Source organism: Daphnia pulicaria, chromosome 6, assembly GCF_021234035.1.
Source record: "Daphnia pulicaria isolate SC F1-1A chromosome 6, SC_F0-13Bv2, whole genome shotgun sequence".
NCBI lineage: Eukaryota > Metazoa > Arthropoda > Branchiopoda > Diplostraca > Daphniidae > Daphnia > Daphnia pulicaria.
The window spans coordinates 19,565,200-19,589,355 of NC_060918.1; the positions used below are offsets into that span (position 1 = coordinate 19,565,200).

A 24,156-nucleotide genomic window follows, 5' to 3' on the forward strand; every position below is an offset into this window, starting at 1 on the left:
AATCTCGGGTTCTTTTGGGCCTCCAACTTCTACTAAATCAATTTTGGAAGCTTTTCGATACACGTGGAATATTAATGGGTTTTATTGCGTAGTTTAATCATAATTTACAAAAAATTATTTCAGGGACGTTGGATAGAGTATGGCAAGGTCTAAGAAAATTGCTATTTCAATTTTTTTTTATTATTTTTTTTTAAATAATTGAGCAACAGGGCATATTGTTATACCTAGGATTAAACGAGAAATTTTTAATTGAAATCTCAAAATTTCACTAGTGGACAGGAAATTCAGGCCCTGTGCTGGCTGTAAGAACAAATCACGCTGTAAGGAATATCTAGAGTAAAATTGGACTAATGTTTAAATAATTATACCAAAAGATTAGGAATACAAAGTTTTACAATAGTAAAAAAGGTTTTCTCAATATTTTTAATATTTTTCGAAATATTTCGTTACCAGGAAATGGAAGAAAACTGTTAATTTTGGAACAGCAGACGCGTATATGGACAAAAATTTTCGAAAAAAATTTCGTTATTTCGCAATGTCTCTATAACAATCTACGCAGATTTTCAAGGCAAATTGATTGATGTGTAACATTTATGAGTTTTATTGCTTAGTTAAAGCATTATTAACCAAAAAATTTTTCAGGGACTTTGGTACGAGATATGGCCAAGAAAATGTGTTCTTCTATTCGTTTTTTTTTTGTTTTATTCTTTTCGCAAAATGATATTTTTAAAGCGAATAGGGCTTCAGTCATTTTTGCAAAAACATTTGAATTTCATGTCAACATTTTAATTAGATAATGGCCTCTTTTCCTCGCCGTACCTAATGTCCAAAACTAGCCCACAATTGTTTTTATCGGAAATGATATTCGAGTCTTATCGTTTTTCATTTATCTCATAAATCTTAATTTAACAAGCGATCTCCCACTCAACCGGACCGAAATGGTGGGGGTACTTTTCGGATCGTAATCCGGAAAAGAACTTTACAAATCCGGACTAGGTCTAATCTGTTCAGAATCGCAAGGCGATTCCAACGGAATTAAGTCCGGATTTTTATCTTTTCCCGTTCACGAGATAATCACGGTTGAAAATCGTGAAATATCACGAAAACCCAAAGTCTCCCCGTTCGACTACATCGCTTTTAGCCGTATATTCGGCTTGTAAAAAAAAACTAATTGATACAAAATGTAGCCCTTTCATCCCTCTTTCAGAATCCAAAAGGATTTTTTATAATTCTTTGAGATGTTTGAGATATCACGATTTTCGTGATACCCCCATTTCGACAAATTTTTCAGGCATTTCATTCGGCGTTGCCGATTGCCGTATATGTGCTTTTCGCCCCCTTTCCTGTCCACTCCTTCGCTTTTTCCCTGTTTCCTATGTATCAAGGCCTTGTATATCGATACAGATGGGACTTGATACATAGGAAACAATGGAAAAAGCGAAGGAGTGGGGGCGAAGTCACATATACGGCAATCGGCAACGCCGAATGAAATGCCTGAAAAATGTGTCGAAATGGGGGTATCACGAAAATCGTGATATCTCAAACATCTCAAAGAATTATAAAAAATCCTTTTGGATTCTGAAAGAGGGATGAAAGGGCTACATTTTGTATCAATTAGTTTTTTTTTACAAGCCGAATATACGGCTAAAAGCGATGTAGTCGAACGGGGAGACTTTGGGTTTTCGTGATATTTCACGATTTTCAACCGTGATTATCTCGTGAACGGGAAAAGATAAAAATCCGGACTTAATTCCGTTGGAATCGCCTTGCGATTCTGAACAGAATAGACCTAGTCCGGATTTTTAAAGTCCTTTTCCGGATTACGATCCGAAAAGTACCCCCACCATTTCGGTCCGGTTGAGTGGGAGATCGCTTGTTAAAATAAAAATAGGACGAAAAACAGTAAATATTATTTTTGACATAATGACAGCCTTGAGATTCGAACAAATGACCAATAATGGTGATTTTATTCTCAAGCTACCACTTAACCTACTGTTCCGCCCAAACTCAAAATGTGCGAATTCTTAAACCTGTCTATTCAATTGAGAATTGACAGTAGAATTAATTCTTACGGCTATGTTATAAATTTGGAACAACTTATCATGGCGTTTCACGAAATAATGTTCAAAACACCAGTCCTGATATTAAAACAATGTAAATATAAAGATATTCACATTTTTTTAAATCATTAAATCCACTCTGCCATCTGAACCTGCGTTAGTTATATTGATCAATTCCAAATGTATGATTGATACCTGCGAGAAGTGGCCGTAAAAGTAATTTTCAAGGGTATGCTGACTGTGTTGTGAATTTGGGACAGTCATGATTCGTTTTCAAAATGATTTTGAAAATGTTCTTCATGGGATTAGAACCATTAACTATTAGAGAAAACCTTAATCACAGATCGAACCCAGCGTGTCATCAAAGTGTAATAATTAATTTAAGATTAACTGGTAAATGTAATATAGTTTATTACAACAGCCATAGAATTGATTGAAGAGTGATGCTAAATGAGTTGAAAATGTGTTACCTTTGTTGGTTATCTTGACGATTTGCTGTCTCTAAGTTATGTCATTGGACTGGAATGACGAAATTTTACAACCATAAGTTCTGTATTTTCCCATGCTATCCATTAGACTAAGTTTGTTGTGAATGTTTTTGTTCAAAATTGTTGTTTTGTTTCATGGTCCTTTAACAGCATAGGAAATGGCAACAGCCAAAAAAGTGTCCAACATTAGGAACAATTATATAACACAGAAGTATGCAAGCAATTACATCAGTTTAGAGTGTAGTGAGTAGCGCACTCACGTTGACTAAAAGGTAGTTTTAGTCTAGATGAATATACCTTTTTTACTTATAATATCTCTAATTTAACATTTGAACATAAAATATTAAGAAAACGCTGTGATTGTGATAGCAGTTATTACAATAAAATTCTTTGACAATTAGATATAAATCACGGATTTTAACAAGCGATCCACGATTCAAGTAGACCGAAATCCCGGAGCGGCTTTCCAGATCTAAATCCGGAAAAGGCCTTAAAAATATAAAAAAAATATAGGCATGTTTGTCTTCGCACGCCGGATTTACCTGCGTTTGCAGAATGACAAAATTCCTACCCGTTTAGGAATTATTTAGCTCTAAAGTTTGGGTTTTTTGAATTTTGTCAGAAAGTGGGGGGGCTTTGGCATCCATTTTCGGAAAAGCGGGGGAGCTAGGGAAAAAACTAATTTTTTAAAAAGGTTTATTGCATACTCAACCATTGAAATCCAAAAGGAATTTTCTTTCCGGATTTTATTGGTTGAGATATGACTGATTTAGTGAAAGGATAATTTAGCTGGTTTCCCTCCCTGGCTTGCAGCCATTTTTTCGTACGGTCCGCTGCGGTCCTGGTGGAAGCCAGCAGAAGGTCTTATATATCGGCCTTCACATTAGACCCATTGCATTTATACAGGCCTTCATATATAGTGAACCCAGATTTCTTATTGGCCGATGTATAAGACCTTCTGCTGGCTTCCACCAGGAGCGCAGCGGACCGTACGAAAAAATGGCTGCAAGCCAGGGAGGGAAACCAGCTAAATTATCCTTTCACTAAATCAGTCATATCTCAACCAATAAAATCCGGAAAGAAAATTCCTTTTGGATTTCAATGGTTGAGTATGCGATAAACCTTTTTAAAAATTAGTTTTTTCCCTAGCTCCCCCGCTTTTCCGAAAATGGATGTCAAAGCCCCCCCACTTTCTGACAAAATTCAAAAAACCCAAACTTTAGAGCTAAATAACTCCTAAACGGGTAGGAATTTTGTCATTCTGCAAACGCAGGTAAATCCGGCGTGCAAAGACAAACATGCCTATATTTTTTTTATATTTTTAAGGCCTTTTCCGGATTTAGATCTGGAAAGCCGCTCCGGGATTTCGGTCTACTTGAATCGTGGATCGCTTGTTAAAAACTTGTGTTTCCTGTAATTTTTATATTTACCAAATTACATTCCTTCTTGACTCATAGATGGCATGGGCAGAATTTATGCCTGTAGTTTGTACTTCGTTCGCTAGAGGGCTTATGCTGGGTAAGAAGGCACGTCTAGGCATGGCCTACTAAATGGTTAAGGCCAGTAAACTTCAATCTTCCCTACTGAAGGCGAGAGGATTTGCTAACAAAGCAAATCATAATCATTTCTGATCTCGTGCTGATTAGGCTCAATCAGGAGAGGGGGGATACGACGACGCCATCTAGCGCTCGATATTGTGACTCTTTCAATAATAGCAATACAGAGAACGGAATTTTACAGAACAAACAAAAATGGCCGACATTTGCGGTGTGACAGGATCTGGATTTTATACAATTTTCTCTTGTTGGACAACATTTGTTTTAGATATTTCTTTGAAACAACTCAAATTAAGTCCTTGTTATTTTCCCCAGGACGTGCGATTTCACACAAAAAAATGATGCATTTTCAAGCTGGGGAACAAGGAATTCCACAAGGCCAACAACAACAACAACGGCCTTAGGCTGTTGAGCATGAACTTCGACCCCGAGATCTGCAAAAGGCTTTCTAAAATCTACTAATGACAACTACAGTATTGGCGTTCCTACAAAAGTCTCTAAATTCCATTATTTTCATAGTCATCTCAATAAATGTATATTTTACGTACAATAAACTTACTCGATTTTACTACAAATACAACTGGTACCGCATCACTTTTTTAACGCAAGGAAGATAGCCCACACTCTCGACATTTGGATGCAGAGAAATGAAAAATGAGCACAACAAACACAGTTTTTAGACAAAAGTCTTCTTTAATCTTTAAGCCTCGCCATCTTTAAAACTTTTAAAACAATTAAAATATCAACCGAATAAATTTGTATTTTACTGTTTGCGTTTTTAGAACTAATATCTTTTTCCCCTATTTTGAATTTTTTTATTTTTATTCATCGGGTGGCATTATCAAGCGCTAGATGGCGTCGTATTATCCTCCCTATCCTGATTGGATCTGATCAGCACGTGATCAGAAAAGATTCTAATTGGATCTTGCAAGAAAATTTGGCCACGCCTCTCCCCTTCATGGAGGACCATACAAATTTACTGGCCTTAACCATTTAGTAGGCCATGGTCTAGGTAGTACATCTAGCAAGCTGGTCTTATATTGTTATATTCTTTTCCAACGTAGGGCTGGCTGCTACTTTCTTCATTCATGCCTAGCCAAGAGAGCTGTTATGAAGGACAATATTGGTTGACAGACCTAGATGATGTCAGCTAGATTCTGTATTCTCACTATTAAATTATTTAAAAAATGATAATAATTATAATAGCTCGAAATTTTAAAATTTGTCAATCACTTTTCTCTTTTTCAATCACTCAGGCTTTGGATTTCTAATCTTCTACCTATCACTAATTCTGTCGTAGCATCCATGAGAAAAAACGAAGACGAAGATTCTTTGGAACTCAGATATATCACATGTTACTAAATCATTCACTTCTTTTGATAGCTCTTCCATTGATTCTACTTCTTTAACTTCAAAACCAAAACCAAAACCTTGAAAAAACCCATTCAATTCATTCGAAGAATGAACCAAACTTTTCATAAACATCTTGTTTTTTCGTCCTGCAATAAGAATATATTTGATTATTTCAATTTATCTGTATAGTTGAAATGTATACTTTAAACATCATGTGATATTTGACCAATCCAGGACGTCTATTTGGAACATCATATAAAGGATACGGGGATCCGCTTCTCTTCACCATTTAATGCTGAAAATTATCTAGAAATTAACAGAGTGAGATATTAGTCATTATTGAAATCAGAAATAAAAATTTTTTGATACCGTTATTACGCCGGAGAACATCTTTTTCATGTTTAAGTCCCCTATAATTTCCACCTTTAAAGCTTTCTCTATTTCTTCTTTTTTGGCCTTCACCTTCTCCAGCTCTTCTTTCAGCATCGCAATTTCCTTTTTCATATCCTCTTTGCTGACTAATAAGAAAATGAAAAGTAAAAAGTAAAAGTAAACGAATAAGAAAACAATAACCTGTTAAATCTTACATCATATCGGCACACACATCATCAGTCTTATCACACGTACCGACCCCCTGATCCACACCGTGACCTGTCTCTTTAAGTCATGACCTAGTTACCCACTGAACTGGAGTCAGTTCAGTGTTCACACCCCGTGTTCACAAAAATTTTGCCTTCCATGCAATGAAGGCAATAGAATGCGTAAATATATATTAAAACTACTTGAATAGTTTTAAATTTTATAGTTTTATAACTAAATTTAATTTTTAATTAAATAGCTAATAATTTCTATATATTTTATGTCACGCCTTTGATCATTGAATGGCGCACCGGCCCGGCTAGAGGAGCGGCTGCTGCTACAGGTGGTTGAAGTAGGATGCCACGTCCAGCTGGAGGAATTGCGGCTGCTGCTGCAGGTGGTTGAAGTGGGATGCCACGTCCAGCTGGAGGAATTGCGGCTGCTGCTGCAGGTGGTTGAAGTTGGATGCCACGTCCAGCTGGAGGAATTGCGGCTGCTGCTACAGGTGGTTGAAGTAGGATGCCACGTCCAGCTGGAGGAATTGCGGCTGCTGCTGCAGGTGGTTGAAGTGGGATGCCACGTCCAGCTGGAGGAATTGCGGCTGCTGCTGCAGGTGGTTGAAGTAGGATGCCACGTCCAGCTGGAGGAATTGCGGCTGCTGCTGCAGGTGGTTGAAGTGGGATGCCACGTCCAGCTGGAGGAATTGCGGCTGCTGCTGCAGGTGGTTGAAGTAGGATGCCACGTCCAGCTGGAGGAATTGCGGCTGCTGCTACAGGTGGTTGAAGTAGGATGCCACGTCCAGCTGGAGGAATTGCGGCTGCTGCTGCAGGTATTTGAAGTGGGATGCCACGTCCAGCTGGAGGAATGGCAGGGGCTGCTACAGCTGCTTGTGGATGATTCTGCTGGCCACGGCCTACAGCCGGAATGGCGCCTGCAGCTGCTGGTGATCGCTTTCTGCTAACGGACCGTGCAATGGCTTCAGCAACGTTTTCGCAACGGTCTCGTCTTCTGCTACGATCCATTTTCTTGAAAAAACTAAAATAAAAAAAAAAACATTAAAGGATCTTTGATTGTCTCAAATTTTACGTACCTTTATTATGGCCATTTCATTCGCAAAGTATTGAACTGTGGAGATTGGAAACTGGCGTGTCTACTATATTGATTGTAATTTCAGCCAACTCTGGCTGGCACGTTTTCAAAGTGTGACAGCAGCCAGAGAACATCTGTGTTATCTACTACACACGCCTGATGGATTCACGATCTACCATCTATAACTACTATATGCAAATGCTGTCTTGTAGGAAGTTATGTAAGAAAATCAGTCAAACGGAAACTTGAGACTATCGAAAATAAACGATTGCACAGATCAATCATCCGCGATAGAGAAAAAACAAGGATTTTTAATTCGTTGATGAATTTCTCGATTCAAACCAACGGCGCGCAATCAATGGGAAAGATAAAATCAACTGAGCGGGAATAATATAAAACCCAAATGAAATTTCATTCAAAAGTATATACTGTGCTGGACTATGGGTAATGCTCCTAAAATCGATTCTCTCTTTAAGAATACTAAAATATCCAAATATAAAGAGAAATAAGAATATCACATTTTATTGAGAAATCGCCATTTTACTTTTCGCTTGGCCTCATACAGCAGCTTCAGGCATTTCTGTAATACGCCCATGGCCTAGAAACCCTCTTTCCTTATAACACATGCTGCATAATTCACATAATCAGGTAATATACAGCTCTTAAATAGCACGGAAATGTAGGATATGTGTGTGTGAAAATAGCGTGACTAGCTATCCGTCTATTCACGTTTCATTTTCCACATAAGGTCGATTCACTCCAACATGTCGGTTGAACAAAAAAGGGGAAATGGAGGCGAACTTATTCTATATAAATTAAAATTATTAAAGTACTTACAATGTTAAGTTTCAGGAAGACAAGGTTTGATGTATATACGAAAATGAAAAAAAAACTGAAATGGCGTCTCCAGTCTCTACGCAGTTTTTATCACAAAGAAGCTGGAGTGCCAGATTTCAAGAATTCAATGCACAAATTCTTAAAATTTAATTTATGTATTCGATAAATAAAAAGAAAGAAAGAAAAAAAAATCACTATTACTTATATCTGCGTTACTCAAATAATTTGGAATAGATTGGGATTTAAATCTGTTTATTCTTTTTTTTGAAAAATAAAAAAACCGGGTTAGAAAGGTCTTTGTTGTGGGCCCGTATTCGTTTTGAATCCGTGCGACTACATTCAATGTCGAGTGTGACAAGTTGAGAAAAGTGAAAATCCGTAAGAAGTGAAAGGTACAGCATTTTGAATAAATCAAAGGTTATCATATTCATAATCATTTATTCATTCATTCGTTGGCCGCATTTCGTTGGCCACTCGAGTCGGATTGACAAAATTATGATGAGATTGGATTTTGAAATTTCTGATATGAAGGTATTTTCCAATTGAAACAAATTTTTTGCGAGTGATGAGAAGTTAACAACAATTATGTTTATTTTTATGTTTATTTTTATGTTATCATCGCAGGATTGGAAGGAACATTTCGCTTATCGTGCATTGATGTAATGAAAATGATGCTGGAAAATTCGAGAGCTGTTCAAGATTCTGCTAGAACATTTTGTATATGATCCATTCATTGATTGGCGAACCCCACTTCCATCAACTTCATATGAATCAACGCTTATTCCACTTTATCTGGTCAATCCGGCTCTAGCAGCACAGTGTTCAATCCAGAAACACATTGCCGAGAAAGTATATAAATTCCTCCCTGATGGTCCTCCTTCTCTCAGTTCATCTTGGTAACTTCTCCGATATGGTTGTCTCTTTCATTAGATGGTAATTACGACGGACGGAGGACAATTGCTAATTTGACAATCAACATTCAAGATCTTAACGATGATCCTCCCGCTTTCTCGCCGGTTAGTTTTGGTCCCAATTTCATTTGCTGATTTATTGACACTTTTTTCTGTTTAGCTTGGCACGGTCACGTTCAGCGTGATAGAAAGTGCCGAACAATGCGTATGAATTGACTACCGTTACGGCTTCTGACAAGGACGACAACCCTAATTTAATATTCTCCATCAACTGGGACAATTCGAAATTCTTCAAAAATCGTGCACTGATCAGTAGTACCGATCCCGAATGGAAGAAATCGTTTGTGTTGATGTTGAAGAGTCGAGCTTTGACAAAAGAGTTTTCGAGAATCGTTACTTCAGTGACGGCCAGTCTTCGAGTTGGCGATTCATCACCGCCACCGGGCAACTGCAACGAATGCAAGAATACGCCACTCGACCGTGAGAAATTCGACTCTGTAGATCTTTGCCTCACGATTACGGACAGCAAAACGGCCATCAACCGCAACAAAGACGAACGTAAGTGTAAATCGAGTCTTACATTGTGAAATTCACTTAATCATATTGAATACTTTTGACAGTTTATGTCGTCGTGAATATTGAGGACGTTAACGATAACGATCCCGTCTTTGATGTTTTGGACAAAGGTTTTTCCATCGTGGAAGGAAACGCCAAGGTCATTGGAACAGTTTTCGGATCTGTCCGGGCCACAGACGTTGACGTCAAAAATACCATCACTTATTCACTCAGGTATTTAATCATTTAAACTTATCAGCTAAAATGAAATATTGACATTTCTCTCACGCAGTTCGTGTGATGACGTGTCCATCGATAAAAACGGACAGTTGACCACGACGGGGCTAATCGACCGAGAAACAAATGACGTGATTTTATGCCAGGTTATGGTAACTGACAGTGGAACGCCAATTCGGTCGTCCAACACAAATGTAATGAGGAATTGACACTTGATTTCTCAAAGGTAACTGATCCAGATGAAAACGATATCGTCACCTGTAAGATTAAAGATGAGTTTACCGTTATTCAGTCGTCAGTGGGGCTAGCAGACGTGAACAAACCACCATTCCAGATTGATCAAGATCAATGGATCACCTTGTTATTCACCGTCCAGACCGACATGAAAGGCTATTTCACATTGAACGTTACCTGTGAAGACAAAGGTTCATAATATCTTCTAAATCTTTGAGTTATCATAATCATTAAGCGATTTAAACTGGATTAATTTTAATAATGACAATCCAACATCATATAAAGGATACGGGGATCCGCTTCTCTTCACCATTTAATGCTGAAAATTATCTAGAAATTAACAGAGTGAGATATTAGTCATTATTGAAATCAGAAATAAAAAATTTTTGATACCGTTATTACGCCGGAAATAATAATCTTTTGTCAATTCCTTTCTTTTCGATGCGGCTGTTTCTCTCTATTTTTCAAGGGACTGTTGCTTCCACCGAAGGGAGGAGGGATACGTGTGTTTGATGGCTCGGGAATGATAAGAAATTCAAACAGCGACCGCTTCTCTCCGCGAGGGAGAAAACAAACAAATACGGTCAAAGAAAGAAAAGAAAAGAAAGAAGAGTGGAATTTTTTGAGTTTTTCATATAATTCAATTCCTTTCAAGTGAGTGTCAACGAGCTATAGCGGACATTGTTTTGTGTTTTCATGTTACTATTAGAAGTTTCTTTTTTTGACGTTAGACGGCATAGCTTTTGATCATTTTCCACTCAACAAAATTTTCAATAACTTTTGAGTAATCAACTAACCTGTTGATTGCGGCGAGAAACGTTCTGGAACGGGAAAGACTCTTGAACGTATCCGTTATTCACTTTGCCGTTGGCTCCCTTTTTTTCCAAGTTGAAATCCGGGTTGTTTTCCACTCCAATGAGGATTGAATCACCACTACTCTGACTATACCAACAAATTTAGTGTCTAATTATTTATGTAAGAAAATTAAATGTACCTCATGTTGTCAACGCTGCTGTCGTGATTCGAGTTGAACGAGATTCCCGGAATGAACATTGGATTACACGAGCCTTCGGGATGTTGATTAGGCACAATTCCAGCATCGTCCACACTAGATCGTTGCGAGTCAAAGGAGCCCTTCCTTTGGCTAGCAGCAAGGAGACCCTCCAGTCGACGTTTAAGCCTTACGACTCGAATGCTTCACTGTGTTGCATACAAGATTTACGTGATATTTACTGAAATTGTAGTAAAGATTTAGAAGATATTACGAACCTTTGTCTTCACAGGTAACGTTCAATGTGAAATAGCCTTTCATGTCGGTCTGGACGGTGAATTTTGAATAATATTATAATAATTCCATTACATTTTATAAATTTTATAAATCAAATTGTTGTCAGGTGTATTAAATGAAATCGAAAAAAACGAATATTTTCGAATAACGAATTACCTACTTAAACGCCAATCCGGCAATGCAAAAACAACTACACGGATACTACAACTAGCGATTTACCAAGCGAGTTTCTGTTGCTCTTATTTTACCAGAGCACAATAAGGGATTGTGCGACTTATCCAAATATCAAATGATGGGACAAAGTGGGGAGATTTATATTATATTATATTATATTATTCTGATTTTTCTTAATTGGATTTTTGGTTTCAGATAGGGGGTACCAGTGACAAGCCAGGCGTTGTGAATTTTTTTTTTAGAAATAAAATAAATGTTTTGTTTGGTGATGAGGTCAAAATAAAATGGAGGAGTGACGATCTGGAGAGGAGTGGTGTTGCCGGGAAACCGGCCATGAGGAAGTAGTCCCTGCACGTAGAAAGTTTTTTTTTATTTGTGTCGATGTGTTCTTATTTTCCCAACGCGGTGAGCCCATCTCAACAAATGTTTGTCGAACGTTGTCATGTGCAACTCAGAAACAGTAAAAAAAATTGTAGAGTTTTATAGTTTAGTTTTAAATTTTAAAGTTCTGACCGAACACTATTTGAAGTTATTGAAGCACGATTAACGTTTGAACAACATTTTTCACGCCACCAGTTTTCAAACTTTCAAGTAGTTTTGAAAAATAATTAAAAAATACCTGATTCTGATGGGTAAAATCTTTAAGTTGAAATCTGCGCAGCTTCTTGGTTAATTCAATAGCCTAATCACAAGAGTTAAATTAAGGCAAATAACTGAATAGTAAAATAATTAGAGTGGTACCTCTTGACGAATTCTGTGTGGAATATTTGCAGCAAATATGAAAGCCACAAAATGAACGAGCAATACAATCAAATTCAGAGTAACGGCCGCCGTCCACTGGCCGTCTTTTAATTCAATCATCAGAAAGAATGAAGTGCTGATTACTCGAATGAAAATCGGTGCAATCAGGACGAGTAACAAACAACCAAAGCAGCGGTTAAACTGATGGACAAAATCAATGGCCATGAAATATTGGCGATTCCATTTAGCTATGACAGCATCGATGTTTTCAAAAGATTGCTGGTCATCATCACTTGAAATGAATTTCGTAATTTCTAGGCCAAGAATCTGAAGCATAGTAGAGGCCGTCCGTCCGAAGCAGAAAAATAACACGCCAGCCAGTAAAATAACGATAATGAAACCCCGTTGAAACGAGTAAATCACCATTTTCCACACATCAACATCGGCCATAAAGAAGGCGGAAATCGAATGAAATTAATTAAATAAATTTAATTTTTCAATGTTCATGCTATTAAATTTAAGTTCAATTAATTAGAAATTATTGCTATTTCTATATACCCTATTAAAATTTACTTTTCTTGTCAGATTAATGTGCTTATGATGGAAATATAAAATTCTTTGCCAAAAATCACTGCAGTGGGTTTCTTCGACATCGATCTCCAGCTTATTCCAACGGTAATCCAGACATAAAACAGGTATAATGCAGTTAAATTTTAGACCGACAAACCAAACTGACATTCTTCTCTTGTGTTCTAGGTACAATTTTTGAAAAAGGCGGTTGACATTCTATGCAAAAACTGCAATATTTAATTGAGATGGGTAATGGTGAAATCATTCTTGAAGTTGGAGTTGGTGAAGGTAATTGATATTGTTTTATATTGAAATCATAAATACTGATCCAATCTTCATGTACATCTAAAACCAGGCGAGGAAAGTGAGTTGATTGAAGAAGATTACAGAGCTTCTGTGGCAACACTCGAGTCTATTGCGACGACACTAGAAGCAGATTGTGTCGTGCTTCGTGAGAGAACTTGCGAATGCGGAATTGTTGGTCAGTATTTAATCCGCCATCGAGCAGATCAAGAAGATTTCGTGGAAATTCGGTAATGGTGGAATTTATGTGTGTCTTACTATTGGTTCGAATGTATATTTTCTGATTAACGTTTAAACAGAGTCGCTGTAATTGGTAATGTCGACGCGGGTAAGTCGACTTTACTTGGTGTTTTGACCCATGGTGATTTGGACAGTGGCATAGTTAAAGTTCATTTGAGTAGTAAACAGTTAAGGGTGTTTACAACGAATTACCTATAAATAATGCTGCACCAATTTAAACTTTTTCATGTTTAAGTCCCCTATAATTTCCACCTTTAAAGCTTTCTCTATTTCCTCTTTTTTGGCCTTCACCTTCTCCAGCTCTTCTTTCAGCATCGCAATTTCCTTTTTCATATCCTCTTTGCTGACTAATAAGAAAATGAAAAGTAAAAAAGTAAAAGTAAACGAATAAGAAAACAATAACCTGTTAAATCTTACATCATATCGGCACACACATCATCAGTCTTATCACACGTACCCACCCCCTGATCCACACCGTGACCTGTCTCTTTAAGTCATGACCTAGTTACCCACTGAACTGGAGTCAGTTCAGTGTTCACACCCCGTGTTCACAAAAATTTTGCCTTCCATGCAATGAACTTGGTCCACGCCGGACCATTCACTCCCGCCATATTTATCCACGTCATGACCGTGCTCTATCCCCATTCTGTGGACTCTTGGGTATGTGTCCACATGTCATCACTAGCCTGTATCCGAAAATCATGCAATGACGTCTACCCATAATATGACTTATATTAATGCTTATAATCATCGATCTGTCTCTTGTTGGAAAACTACTACTCTCTCGCTCTGAAATACTGGATCTCAATCCACCATGTAAACTGAATACGTTTTTTCTTTATGTTTATTCTTTTTACTGTCTGTAAAAAAAAATTTCCTTAGTTATTTGCTTGGACTTCGGCTTGTGGCTCACTAAGAAGCACCCCTTTCACCTCAATCTTGAACCAAGAAAATCATCTTGTACCCTTCGGCATATTATAGTTGGTTATATGCCTGGCATTTTTATGCCAGGCCCTTATATCTTAAGATAAAAATGGTTACTTCTTTTATTGCACAATCTTCTTTGAACTATTATTCGGTCCATTATTACTCGGTCCCCTTGTTGGCTTTTCCAAGTTTTAAATTTAGTCCATAGTGTGCGGAAACTCCGCACTCTCGAATATGAACGTTATTATAATGGTACTAGCTATTAATTGTTCCATAGTGTTCCTTCCCCAAGCCTAATTGCCCTAGTAATAGTTAGAAACGCTCATAACGTAATATTGTTAGATATGAGGTAGCTGGACTGCTTCATTTGACCAGAAATTTTGTGTATCAAGGTATCCCTGCTTTTCTATTTTAATGGCTGCTTGGAATGATAATTGAACTCGGATACTTTAGCGTTCAGCCATGAGTTGAAAACTGAACTTTTCTTTCTTTTACTATTAATTTACTTGAGTTTTTCCAATAAGGATAGGCCTCTTCTGGATATCATTTCCTGTTCCCGTTGAACAAATTTTAAAGGTAAATTCAAACCTCCAGATTGACGAAGTTTACAATGTGCTGGGTTCGATCTTCGACTCTCACAAAGTTCCTGGTTAACAGGTTTCTAATGGAGGTATTTTGGTATATATTGGCCGACGGACGGCGAATTATGTGGTTAACGGTACAGTCAAGATATTCCGTTCTTACATCATCTTCATCCGGAACCTAAATAAAAAAAATTCATCATATTCAGACGTGTTACTGAAAACGAAGAATGAAGTAATACTTCACCATCATCGGACCTCACATTGACTGCATGAAGCAGCAATACCTGGTGTTTTGATGAACAATTGAATTGAGATAAACCGCTTAGTCAACGGAGAAAGCGGATTTATTGCTGCCTCTGCTGTAAGTAGGGTCCTCTATCCCTGAGCGTTCAACTCGACAGGTCTGCTTACGTCAGTGTTGGTCAAAGCTTGCGCTTTACTCCATGAAGCACACAGCAATCCCTGGTAGACGGTAGACGAGACTGCAAAACAGTTGAAGACCAGAATAATGCAGGAAAATAGAGCCAATCTCCTATCAAGCTCAGGCTCAAGCCAACTACTTCGGGCGAACCAACAAGTCAACCAATCACATACGAGATGGTGGACGAAACACTGAATCTACCACTCTGACTGGTCACACAGTGGTTTAGAGTTGGGCATTTTCAATGGTGGGGGGTATTTTTGAAATATTTCCTTAAAAAAGCTGTCTGCTGTGGCTTAGAAGAAGCTTAAAACAGTAAAAATGGTAACGTAATTTGAACATGCCACGGGCCTCTAGCAGACGCATTTTTTTAGTTCTAGGGCGTGTCTAATAAGCTAGGACTGCAAAAATGATGAATTTTTAGTGAGTCAGGTGATTACTTATATATTTCTCCTTGAGTCCCGAATTTTTCTCTGCCATTTCTACATTCTGCGACTAATAAAATAATAAACTAAGACATTATCTAAACAAAAACCAAAAAGTCTATCAAGTATTTAGGGAAATGGTAAAAATAAATAGATGTTGGGTTTCAAAAATGGCTACACCCCTAGTACCCCATAGGTAGGCGCAGAGTAGATTTAGTCAGTTTTTTCCCTCTCATCGAGATCCGAAATCATTTGTCTGCTACTGAGGGGTGAAGCCAATATCCGTTATCTCTGGATGTAGGCGAACAATTGAAATTTATGCTGTCGCTATCGTTACGACCAGTCCATCATAATCCCGTCTTGTTCTTCGGGAAATTAAAACAAATGCTAAAGGGACTTGCTTCATTTCATTCTTTACCCGAATCATGGCATGTATAGACCAAAGCTGCATGAAAGGGGATTTAACGATACGAAAAGTGTCGTCAAGAAACCACCGTTTAGCTCTTTTTAAAAGCTCCATTTGGTGCTCAGTGAAAAATACTAAAGCGCGACCAGGTTTCTTAGAATTAATTTCGTGCACCTGGAACTCTTTTGGCAGGACTTTCTTGACTAGCTCAAAATCTATTTTGGGTGGATTTGGTGGTCTCTCATCTTCTCTGAATCTATTCACTACTCGACACCAATTTTCGATTTTAGGCAGTAGAAATTTTTTGTTGGATTTAAAAAGTTTGTAAAGAAGAGGTTCCACAATAGCTTTGGCTGGTAGCTCTTTAGAATTCAGTGCTGCCTGTTTCGCATCGCGCAATAGAGTTAGTTGAAGATCAAGGCCAGGAATAGGGTGACATGAATCAGAATGTTGCCCAATCAGGGCGAAGGTGTTCCCTTCCTGTTTAACGTAGCACTTACATGGATTTTTTTGTGGACGATGGTTGCAACGCCACAAGACAGAACAATTTTTATTTTCCTTCCACCGGCCGAACTTGCGGTAATCAGCAGTATCAACCAAGAATGTAGTATTTCTGAAACATGATTAAAACATAGTTAGTGGCAGTATTTTTAATAATTTTTATGTGTGCTATACCTTTTACCAACATTATCGAGCAATTCCCATCGGTTAAACGAAGCTGTGGTAAACGGATTACGCTGCTGACGACCAGATGAGCGTCGACGACGACCAGATGAACGACGATGGCGACTAGATGTACGACGATGGCGACTAGATGAACGACGATGGCGACTAGATGAACGACGATGGCGACTAGATAAGCGGCGACCAGATGAGCGACGACAACGACTAGATGAAGGACGATGGCGACTAGATAAGTGGCGACGGCCAGAGGTTGACAAATTCTTTTGTTTTTCAAGCCGCTTAAAAGCTCTGAACGCCTCCCAATCTTCCGCGGTTGGTTCAGAGTCTTCAGCGTCGTCAGCAAATTCATCCTCATCGTCTTATTCAGCAAATTCATCATTTTCATCTTCTTTAGTATCTTCATCTTCTTCAACACATTCAGCATCTTCATCAGCTTCTACGTATTCAGCACATTCAGGATCTTCAACAGCTTCAACGTATTCAGCGTAGTCTGTTGGAGTAGTAGGTGGTGGTGGCGATCCAGCAGGACCGAATTTTCCGTCCAATAGAAAAGTAGAAGGCGGAGGAGGTAGTGGCAACGACAGCTCAGCCAAATCTCCGTCAAATGGAAATGGAGAAGGTGGAGGAGGTAGTGGCAACGACAGCTCGGCCAAATCTCCAGCTAATAGATAAGGAGAAGTCGGAGGAGGAAGTAGTGACGACAGATCTCCTTCAGAATCCTTTAATTGTAAATATAAAATATTATTAAACAAATGAAAAAATTTAACACGGAAAATGTACCTTGGCTGCACTTTCTGTTATCCCAGACTGAGTCCGTCGGATACTAGACTCTTCAATCTCTACTGGAAGTGTTTGTCGACTGCTGCCATCCGAATTTTCCGGCACAGTACATAGAGGCTCCTCGTTTGGTGTAATAATAACTTGGGGAATTGTTGAACCAAAAGGTACATCAATGGGTGTGACCGTCGATGTTACGTCTTGATCAACAAGTCCAACACCAGAAATTGACAGCACGGGGCGCAGACAAAGTCTTTTTGGTGCATTGACGTGACGTGTAGTGGTCGGCGATGGTGGTAATGCCGGTCTTTTTCTCGGTCGACCTCGCTTCCTAACCTGAATGTTTACATCAATTAATTTAACGTAAATTAAATGTTATTTGAAAAGTAAAAATTACCTCTACTGGTACATCTGAATTCTCGACGGCAACTACTTCACGGGTTTTAGGCGGTCGACCTCGCTTCCTAGTCTGAATGAATTCACGAATTAATAAGCAACCTTTACATAAAAGAAATAAAAAAAAATTTAATACCACTGGTAAAGCTAAATTCTCAACGGCAACTACTTGACGAGTTGTAGTCGAACCAGACGTTGAAGGATGCGACGAGCATTTTGGGCAAAAATAATCAAACACTTCGTTTTGTTTCTTCATGAGGACGTAGTCGGTAGCCGATATCGGAGTTGAAAAACATACTCGGTGGATTTTAACTTTGCACTGACGTCCAGAACAAGGAATTAATTGTGGTCGTTTACTATATTTGTCCAATTCCAACAGACATACAACACACAAATCCATGGGAACATCCATTTTCACGAGCAATAATTTAACGTCAAACACACACTAGACTACACTTGACAGGTTTGGAATTTCAGACAAATACACAAAACTGACACCTGGTGGATTGGTGCCGAATCGGTAAAGAAGCGGTGCCGAATTGTCACAATATAGTGCCGAATGTTTTTTTTGACAAGTCAGTGCCGAATCGTCCGGACACCCAATGTAAGCATCTTCTTCTTTAGAAAATGACAAGTCATGGCGATAAGTTAATTCCAAAACTTCTTAAATGATATTTGAGCATTAATTTTTATTTAATTAGTTGCACACGTATTGCTGCAATGAATCAGTTTGATTGTCACTTATAGACTAATTGTTCCTGCATAAGAATGAATTTGCAAGTTACACATAGAGTTTGCTGGGCAACCTCTGGTTGTTTAGTCAAAAATAGTAAAATTTGGCTTTTGAAACGGATATTTAATAGTTAGAAATCAAAATTTTTCTTTGTTTGTACTTACAAACTACTACAAACTTGAATTTTAGGATGAGGTTAAAAGCTCGGATTCTTTCTTTTCCACTGGAAACTATGCCACTTTTCCCATTTCAATTTAATGGTTCCGTTTCGTCTTGAATGTATTCTCTAAGAAATTGTCGGACCAGCCGTCCGTAATTTCACATTAGATGGTTGATTTCATGCACACACTAGTAAAATCAATCTGAAAAACAAAAATTTATGTTGTTAAGTTTTCACAGAAAAAGCAAAAAACTTGATCAGAAAACCAAAACGTGGTCCTTGATTTACACGGCCGGTAGGCCAAAAAACTATTAAAAGTCTTATGCCCTAACTTGTGTAATGAATATGGTAAATAGTGCTAAAATCACCCTATTCACTGTAAAATTTTGTATTTTCTTTGTATATGGCAATGATTGATTATGATATTGGCAACTACAGTTCCTCATGGTGCAGTCATGTCAATAAGGGACCTCCAGACCCTATCTTGGGAGTAACTGAAGTATTCAATCGTTACACCAACCTTAAGAAAAATAACTTGGGTATAGGAACCTACCGTGAAGACGATGGAAAACCAATCATCCTGCCATCTGTGAAATTAGTAATTATTTGAAACTTGTTCATTATATTCCCAAAACGATACTATAAATTATTTTCTTCAGGCTGAAGAGGAAATCCAGAAAAATAACATGGACAAGGAGTATTCACCGATTTCAATAGACATTGGTTAATACTCGTGAGATTGTGATTACAATGAATATAGAGTGATATAAAGAAATTGTTAAGCGATTTTAGATAATTATAATTAGAGCTCAGCAATACGGCTACCTGTATTATTCGAAGCCATATTTTGATGGATTCCCGCCATATACGATAGAACATAGTGCAGATTTCACCGGTGCTGCTCTCAAAATTCATAGACGCCACATAACATTCAACACACGTATTACACACATTAGGCCGATGCCGATATTACACCAGACTTATGCCGACCGTGGCAGACAATTTTTCAAGTGAAACAAAGATTTTATAATTTAGCCAATCCAAATACCTTTTATGCATAATACCATAATCCCCACCAACTGCGCCTTCTAAATTCCCATTGTCGATGAAAACCTCCAACTCAGCATGATGTCGTAAGAGATCATACTGAGGATGAAACGGGACCCGGTTGACATCACCTTCTTCCAAATTCACGTTTTCGATTACGGCTTCCAACTCTTGTTCCTGCTGTTTATCATGATGACGTTGTAAAGTGACCCCCTTGACATCGGGAATTTTCCATGCCTCATACAGACGGCACGCGAACTCCAAATGTTCCCCATTACTGTCATCTCTTTTCCTGTTTCATTTGTTTTCTGTTGAATTTTGCTAGCCCATTCGTAGCCTTCCGTTGGTAGGAACCAAGGTTATTCTTTTTGGCCAAAATTAACCTCAAATCGACAATTTTTGGTCAAGATATGGGGGAACAGTGCTCGGCCATTTAATTCCTCTCGGGGCAGAGTGAATGCTACGCCTTGGGTCTCACCGTTGACGCTAAAAGATAATTCGACCGATTCTTTTTCTTCAGAAACGTCCTAGAAATAACAAAACATTACATTTAATCCATCGTAACGTGAGAAAACGAGATTGCTTACCATTAAATAACACCAACGTCGTTCAATTGGAAAGGCACCCCGTAGTCTTTGAATGCACAGTTCTGAAATATTTTTGCCGTACCTCCATAGCCGTAAGAAAATGGATCTTCGCCTAATACAAGAAATATTTAGTGACTGTGACATGGCAATAACAATATATTTTGATTTTACCCAAATGATAAGTAGTAGAGTCGATCGACCATCCAACATGAACAACGTGGTGATTGGGCTCTGATTCTTCTAGATGAGAAACTGCTAAATTTTCCGTAACCTGACAACAAGAAAATAAATAGTCGTACATCGATAACGAAAGTTTTCAAAATAACCTGATTTGTACCTTCACTTCATAGAAAACTTTTCCGTTTACAATGCCATAGGTTGCGCGAGCACCAGCCCACATGTAAGCAAATCCAGCTTCAGTTAGCGGAGCGCCACTAACGAAATCAGTTTTGTTTATGGTTAAGTTGAGATATGAATTATACCAATCAAGCAGGACCAGAGACTTCCATCATACTCGGGCTCATCTTCAGGAGGTGAACCTTCTGCTACTTTATTTACATTGGCTGGACTTGATGATCTACAAATAAGAACAACACACATGAGTATGCAACTATGCAAAACATGAATTTAAAAGATGCACTAAAAAATCTCAGTTACCTGTCTCTTTGCCTTTTGCCTCCTCTGTCCGTCTTGTCTTCTGATGTTTCATCCTTCGAGGGCTTCACCTTCTACAGCTTCTACAGCTTCTTGAACAACTGGAAAAGCTTCATCTTCGACGACTTGTACAGTTTCATCTTGGAAAACGGGAACAGTTTCTTCTTGGACGTCTGGAAACGTTTCCTCTTGAACAACTTGGATGAGTTTCAACTTGGACGACTAGTACAGTTGCATCTTGGACAGTATCCTTGCCATTTTACCAAATACCAAATTTTCCCCTTTGAACATTTTCTACAACATAAAAGAAAGAATTAAATGATCTTAACAATTAACAAACTTAAAAAAAAATTACCCAATATTTAGAATTTTCTCAACCACAAACTTTTGGCGTATATCCATTGCTTATTTAGAACACGTGAAAATTTTGATTAAACAACAAACTAATTTGATATTTTTAACGCTAGATGGCATAACATTTTCTGTAACTTTTTAACAAATCTTTAAAAAAATTCGATTAATTTATGTATCATCCGATTATGTCTTCCCGATTTTTTTATCGTCGCCAAGGATCGTTAAGAAACGATCGTAAAGGCAAAAGAAAAGGCCGTCTCTCTAGTTTTATACGTCTTATAAAAAATGCTGTCGCCAAATTTTGGCTTGCTGGCATTTGCGTGTTGCTCATCTAGCGGAAGCTTGCACAAGTTGGCGATTTTTTATTGTTTCAATAGTTAACTAATCGAAAAAGTTTTTTTTCTTTTCTAGAAAAATGCATAGATATAATCAAATCAGGAAAAATCGGAAAAATATATCCGAGGATTATCCCACCACGAAGCCTTACAAATTTGAATCCATATTGGACCAAGGGTAAATTTTTAAATTGCTTTGCAAAATTAATTTAATCATTCTGTTTATATATTTTTTAGATTACTGTTAGTTGATCGAAATCAACCAGTTTACCTTATCAAATGGAAAAATTATGATGACAGCTACAACTCTTGGGAGCCAGAGTCTTTTTTTAAGAATCAACAGGGAATTTCGGAAAAATTCAAAAAACAGTAAATTAAAGTATTTATAACTATTCCTTGTTATATTAATTAACTTTTTTATGTCCTTGATTTCATATTCTTAGAGAATGGTGGGAAATCCTACAAGAAAGTAACAGCTGAAATGGTTGCTCACCAATATGACCATGAGGGACGCTCCACCAGAGCCGGCGGCTCATACGATTCTCAAACCAACAACAACACTCCACAGACACTACCGAAGCAAACATGGTACAATCTTCGGAGTGTCGAAAAATCCAATACTTTCGGAGAGATCTCAATGATGAACGCCATGGGAGGAGAAATCGAATTACTCGGGCTGCCGCAGATTCAGTCGCCGGCCCAGCAAAGAGAGGCCCAGCGAAGAGCTGTGGAAACCGCTTTCTTCACGCTGGCGGGCCATGCAGCAGCCAATCCGCCAATTATTATTCGACCGACACGACCGGCACGTCATCAGGCCACTACTCCGCAACGTGTTCCGGCAAGTCGTCAGGCTACTACTTCGCAGCGTGGTCCGGCAAATCGTCTGGCAAATCGCCAAACACGTATGGAATCTTCTCCTCCTCCTGAAAATGTGTTGTCTCATGGGGTGCAGTCACCAGTACAGGGCCAAAATCCATTTTCTCCCACCCGCCGCCGCCGCCGCCGTAGAAATGTTAATACTAACGTGAACCAGCTGGCCTCAGAGGACCTTCTCCATGGATTCTCTGCCCTCATCATCATCATACTGGCTTTCAATTTTGCCCTGACCAACATGGGGTTGGGCATAAATGTGTGTCTGCTGGTTGCCACCGCGTTCAAAATAATTAACGCCTGCTGGTGTATTGCATTGAACTCAGACAAGAAATCCAAAACAGAGCAATCAAAATCCAATACTTCAATGAATGAAGATTTAAGATCTGAGCATGAGGATGATCATGTGATAGATAAGTATGTGGATCAAATGGATGTTGATCAAATGGATGTGGATGAGATGGATGTGGATCGTCCAGCTCAGTGCCACGAGGTCCACCACAAGATAGTCATAGGCTATTTGTTTTTTTGACCAGTCTAGTTGGAACTTCATATGAGGTTGAACACAATTTTAAGCTAAATGGTGATTTCTTCGTAAATCTATATGTTTATGGTAATTATGCAATTAAAAATGGTTCAAACATTTTTTTCAATAACTTAAATTCTTTTAGAAGATGAAAAAAATGTTGTTTATTCAACAAGTGAAGAATATGAACTGGCAAAAGCTGACTGTATAGATTCATATATTGCTCATCTTAAAAATTCTGGATACATGACTCGGTAATTTGTTTTCAATAATTACATTTGTTGTTGAAATAATATTTTTTAATGTGCAAATTGCTGATCTGGCGATCCCGCCAGATATAAACCGCCGCTTTTTCCCCCTGTCTTGCTCTCTGCTACCCGCTCTCCCTCTCGACATTGACTCTCTTGTACTCCCGTACTTGACCAGCAATGCATCTAGTTCGTAACCCCAACGTCCACAAGTTGCCTCATCTTTATTCCCTTGTAAAGTGGAGCTTTACACGGTAATGAAATGATTCAAGAGTACGGCTGGAAATGCTGGTAGGAAGCAGTAAAATTGAGAAACACCTATTGGTTTCCAAAAACTCCCTTGCCCCAGTCGGATATGGATAAACTGTCTCTGGGGAACAATGGTGAATTTCAAAGCGTGGAAAGAGAGAACCTGCGACCTACCTATGCGGAGCCAAGGTCAGTTCTAGTTCTAGAACAAAGAGGGGAAATTTAGAAAAGGGGGTGAGAGTGGGTAGCAAAATGAGGGGGGACAGCATTGCAACATATGAAGAAATTGAGCGCGAAATGGATATTTCTAACAAGGGTGAAGGGTGTTCCTCCGCTGTCTGGCATCGCAGCGAAAGTAGTTCGAAGGCATCGTCTGCTCTAGTTTCTCGCGTATAGACCACTTTTGACTTGCTTCGTACCCGCCATAGCCAAAAGTCGTGCGGCTAGTCGACTAGGGCGCACCGTGGCGGGGGATAGCCGAAACATGCTGTACAGACTTGGCTAGATTGAGCCTATGTCCTGGGCAGTTGTTTGCTTGTTAACTTTTCCCTTCTAACT

At 38.5% G+C, this 24,156-nt stretch overlaps 4 protein-coding genes across 4 annotated transcripts; 2 read left to right on the forward strand and 2 right to left on the reverse strand.

Moving 5' to 3' along the window:
- Positions 1-6,314: 6,314 nt before the first annotated feature.
- Positions 6,315-7,058, reverse strand: LOC124342170 (formin-2-like). Its single transcript, XM_046795136.1, has one exon. It carries the CDS (start codon positions 7,056-7,058, stop codon positions 6,315-6,317), a length of 744 nt encoding a protein of 247 aa, XP_046651092.1.
- Positions 7,059-8,848: 1,790 nt separating this feature from the next.
- LOC124342171 (protocadherin alpha-11-like) lies at positions 8,849-10,098 on the forward strand. The gene is made up of 5 exons (XM_046795137.1): positions 8,849-8,978; positions 9,034-9,431; positions 9,494-9,662; positions 9,721-9,859; positions 9,892-10,098. Exons 2-5 carry the CDS (start codon positions 9,224-9,226, stop codon positions 10,096-10,098), a joined length of 723 nt encoding a protein of 240 aa, XP_046651093.1. The 5' UTR covers positions 8,849-8,978; positions 9,034-9,223.
- Positions 10,099-11,841: 1,743 nt separating this feature from the next.
- LOC124342172 lies at positions 11,842-12,563 on the reverse strand. The gene is made up of 3 exons (XM_046795138.1): positions 12,103-12,563; positions 11,981-12,043; positions 11,842-11,880 (listed from the first exon to the last, which is right to left on the reverse strand). The coding sequence occupies exons 1-3, from the start codon at positions 12,550-12,552 to the stop codon at positions 11,842-11,844; spliced, it is 552 nt and encodes a 183-aa protein (XP_046651094.1). The 5' UTR covers positions 12,553-12,563.
- Positions 12,564-12,874: 311 nt separating this feature from the next.
- Positions 12,875-13,413, forward strand: LOC124342173 (GTP-binding protein 1-like). Its single transcript, XM_046795139.1, has 3 exons — positions 12,875-12,960; positions 13,028-13,205; positions 13,275-13,413. The coding sequence occupies exons 1-3, from the start codon at positions 12,891-12,893 to the stop codon at positions 13,411-13,413; spliced, it is 387 nt and encodes a 128-aa protein (XP_046651095.1). The 5' UTR covers positions 12,875-12,890.
- The last annotated feature ends 10,743 nt before the right edge of the window (positions 13,414-24,156 follow it).

Bases quoted from the DNA above. Each gene is read 5' to 3' on its own strand.
- LOC124342170 (XM_046795136.1), bottom strand. From the start codon at position 7,058: ATGGATCGTAGCAGAAGACGAGACCGTTGCGAAAACGTTGCTGAAGCC.
- LOC124342171 (XM_046795137.1), top strand. From the start codon at position 9,224: ATGTTGAAGAGTCGAGCTTTGACAAAAGAGTTTTCGAGAATCGTTACT. The intron at 9,432-9,493 runs GTAAGTGTAAAT...TACTTTTGACAG, and splicing joins CAACCGCAACAAAGACGAAC to TTTATGTCGTCGTGAATATT. The intron at 9,663-9,720 runs GTATTTAATCAT...TCTCTCACGCAG, and splicing joins ACCATCACTTATTCACTCAG to TTCGTGTGATGACGTGTCCA.
- LOC124342172 (XM_046795138.1), bottom strand. From the start codon at position 12,552: ATGGCCGATGTTGATGTGTGGAAAATGGTGATTTACTCGTTTCAACGG. The intron at 12,044-12,102 runs GTACCACTCTAA...TCTTGTGATTAG, and splicing joins CACACAGAATTCGTCAAGAG to GCTATTGAATTAACCAAGAA. The intron at 11,881-11,980 runs GTATTTTTTAAT...AACTTCAAATAG, and splicing joins ATTTTACCCATCAGAATCAG to TGTTCGGTCAGAACTTTAAA.
- LOC124342173 (XM_046795139.1), top strand. From the start codon at position 12,891: ATGCAAAAACTGCAATATTTAATTGAGATGGGTAATGGTGAAATCATT. The intron at 12,961-13,027 runs GTAATTGATATT...ATCTAAAACCAG, and splicing joins TGAAGTTGGAGTTGGTGAAG to GCGAGGAAAGTGAGTTGATT. The intron at 13,206-13,274 runs GTAATGGTGGAA...ACGTTTAAACAG, and splicing joins GAAGATTTCGTGGAAATTCG to AGTCGCTGTAATTGGTAATG.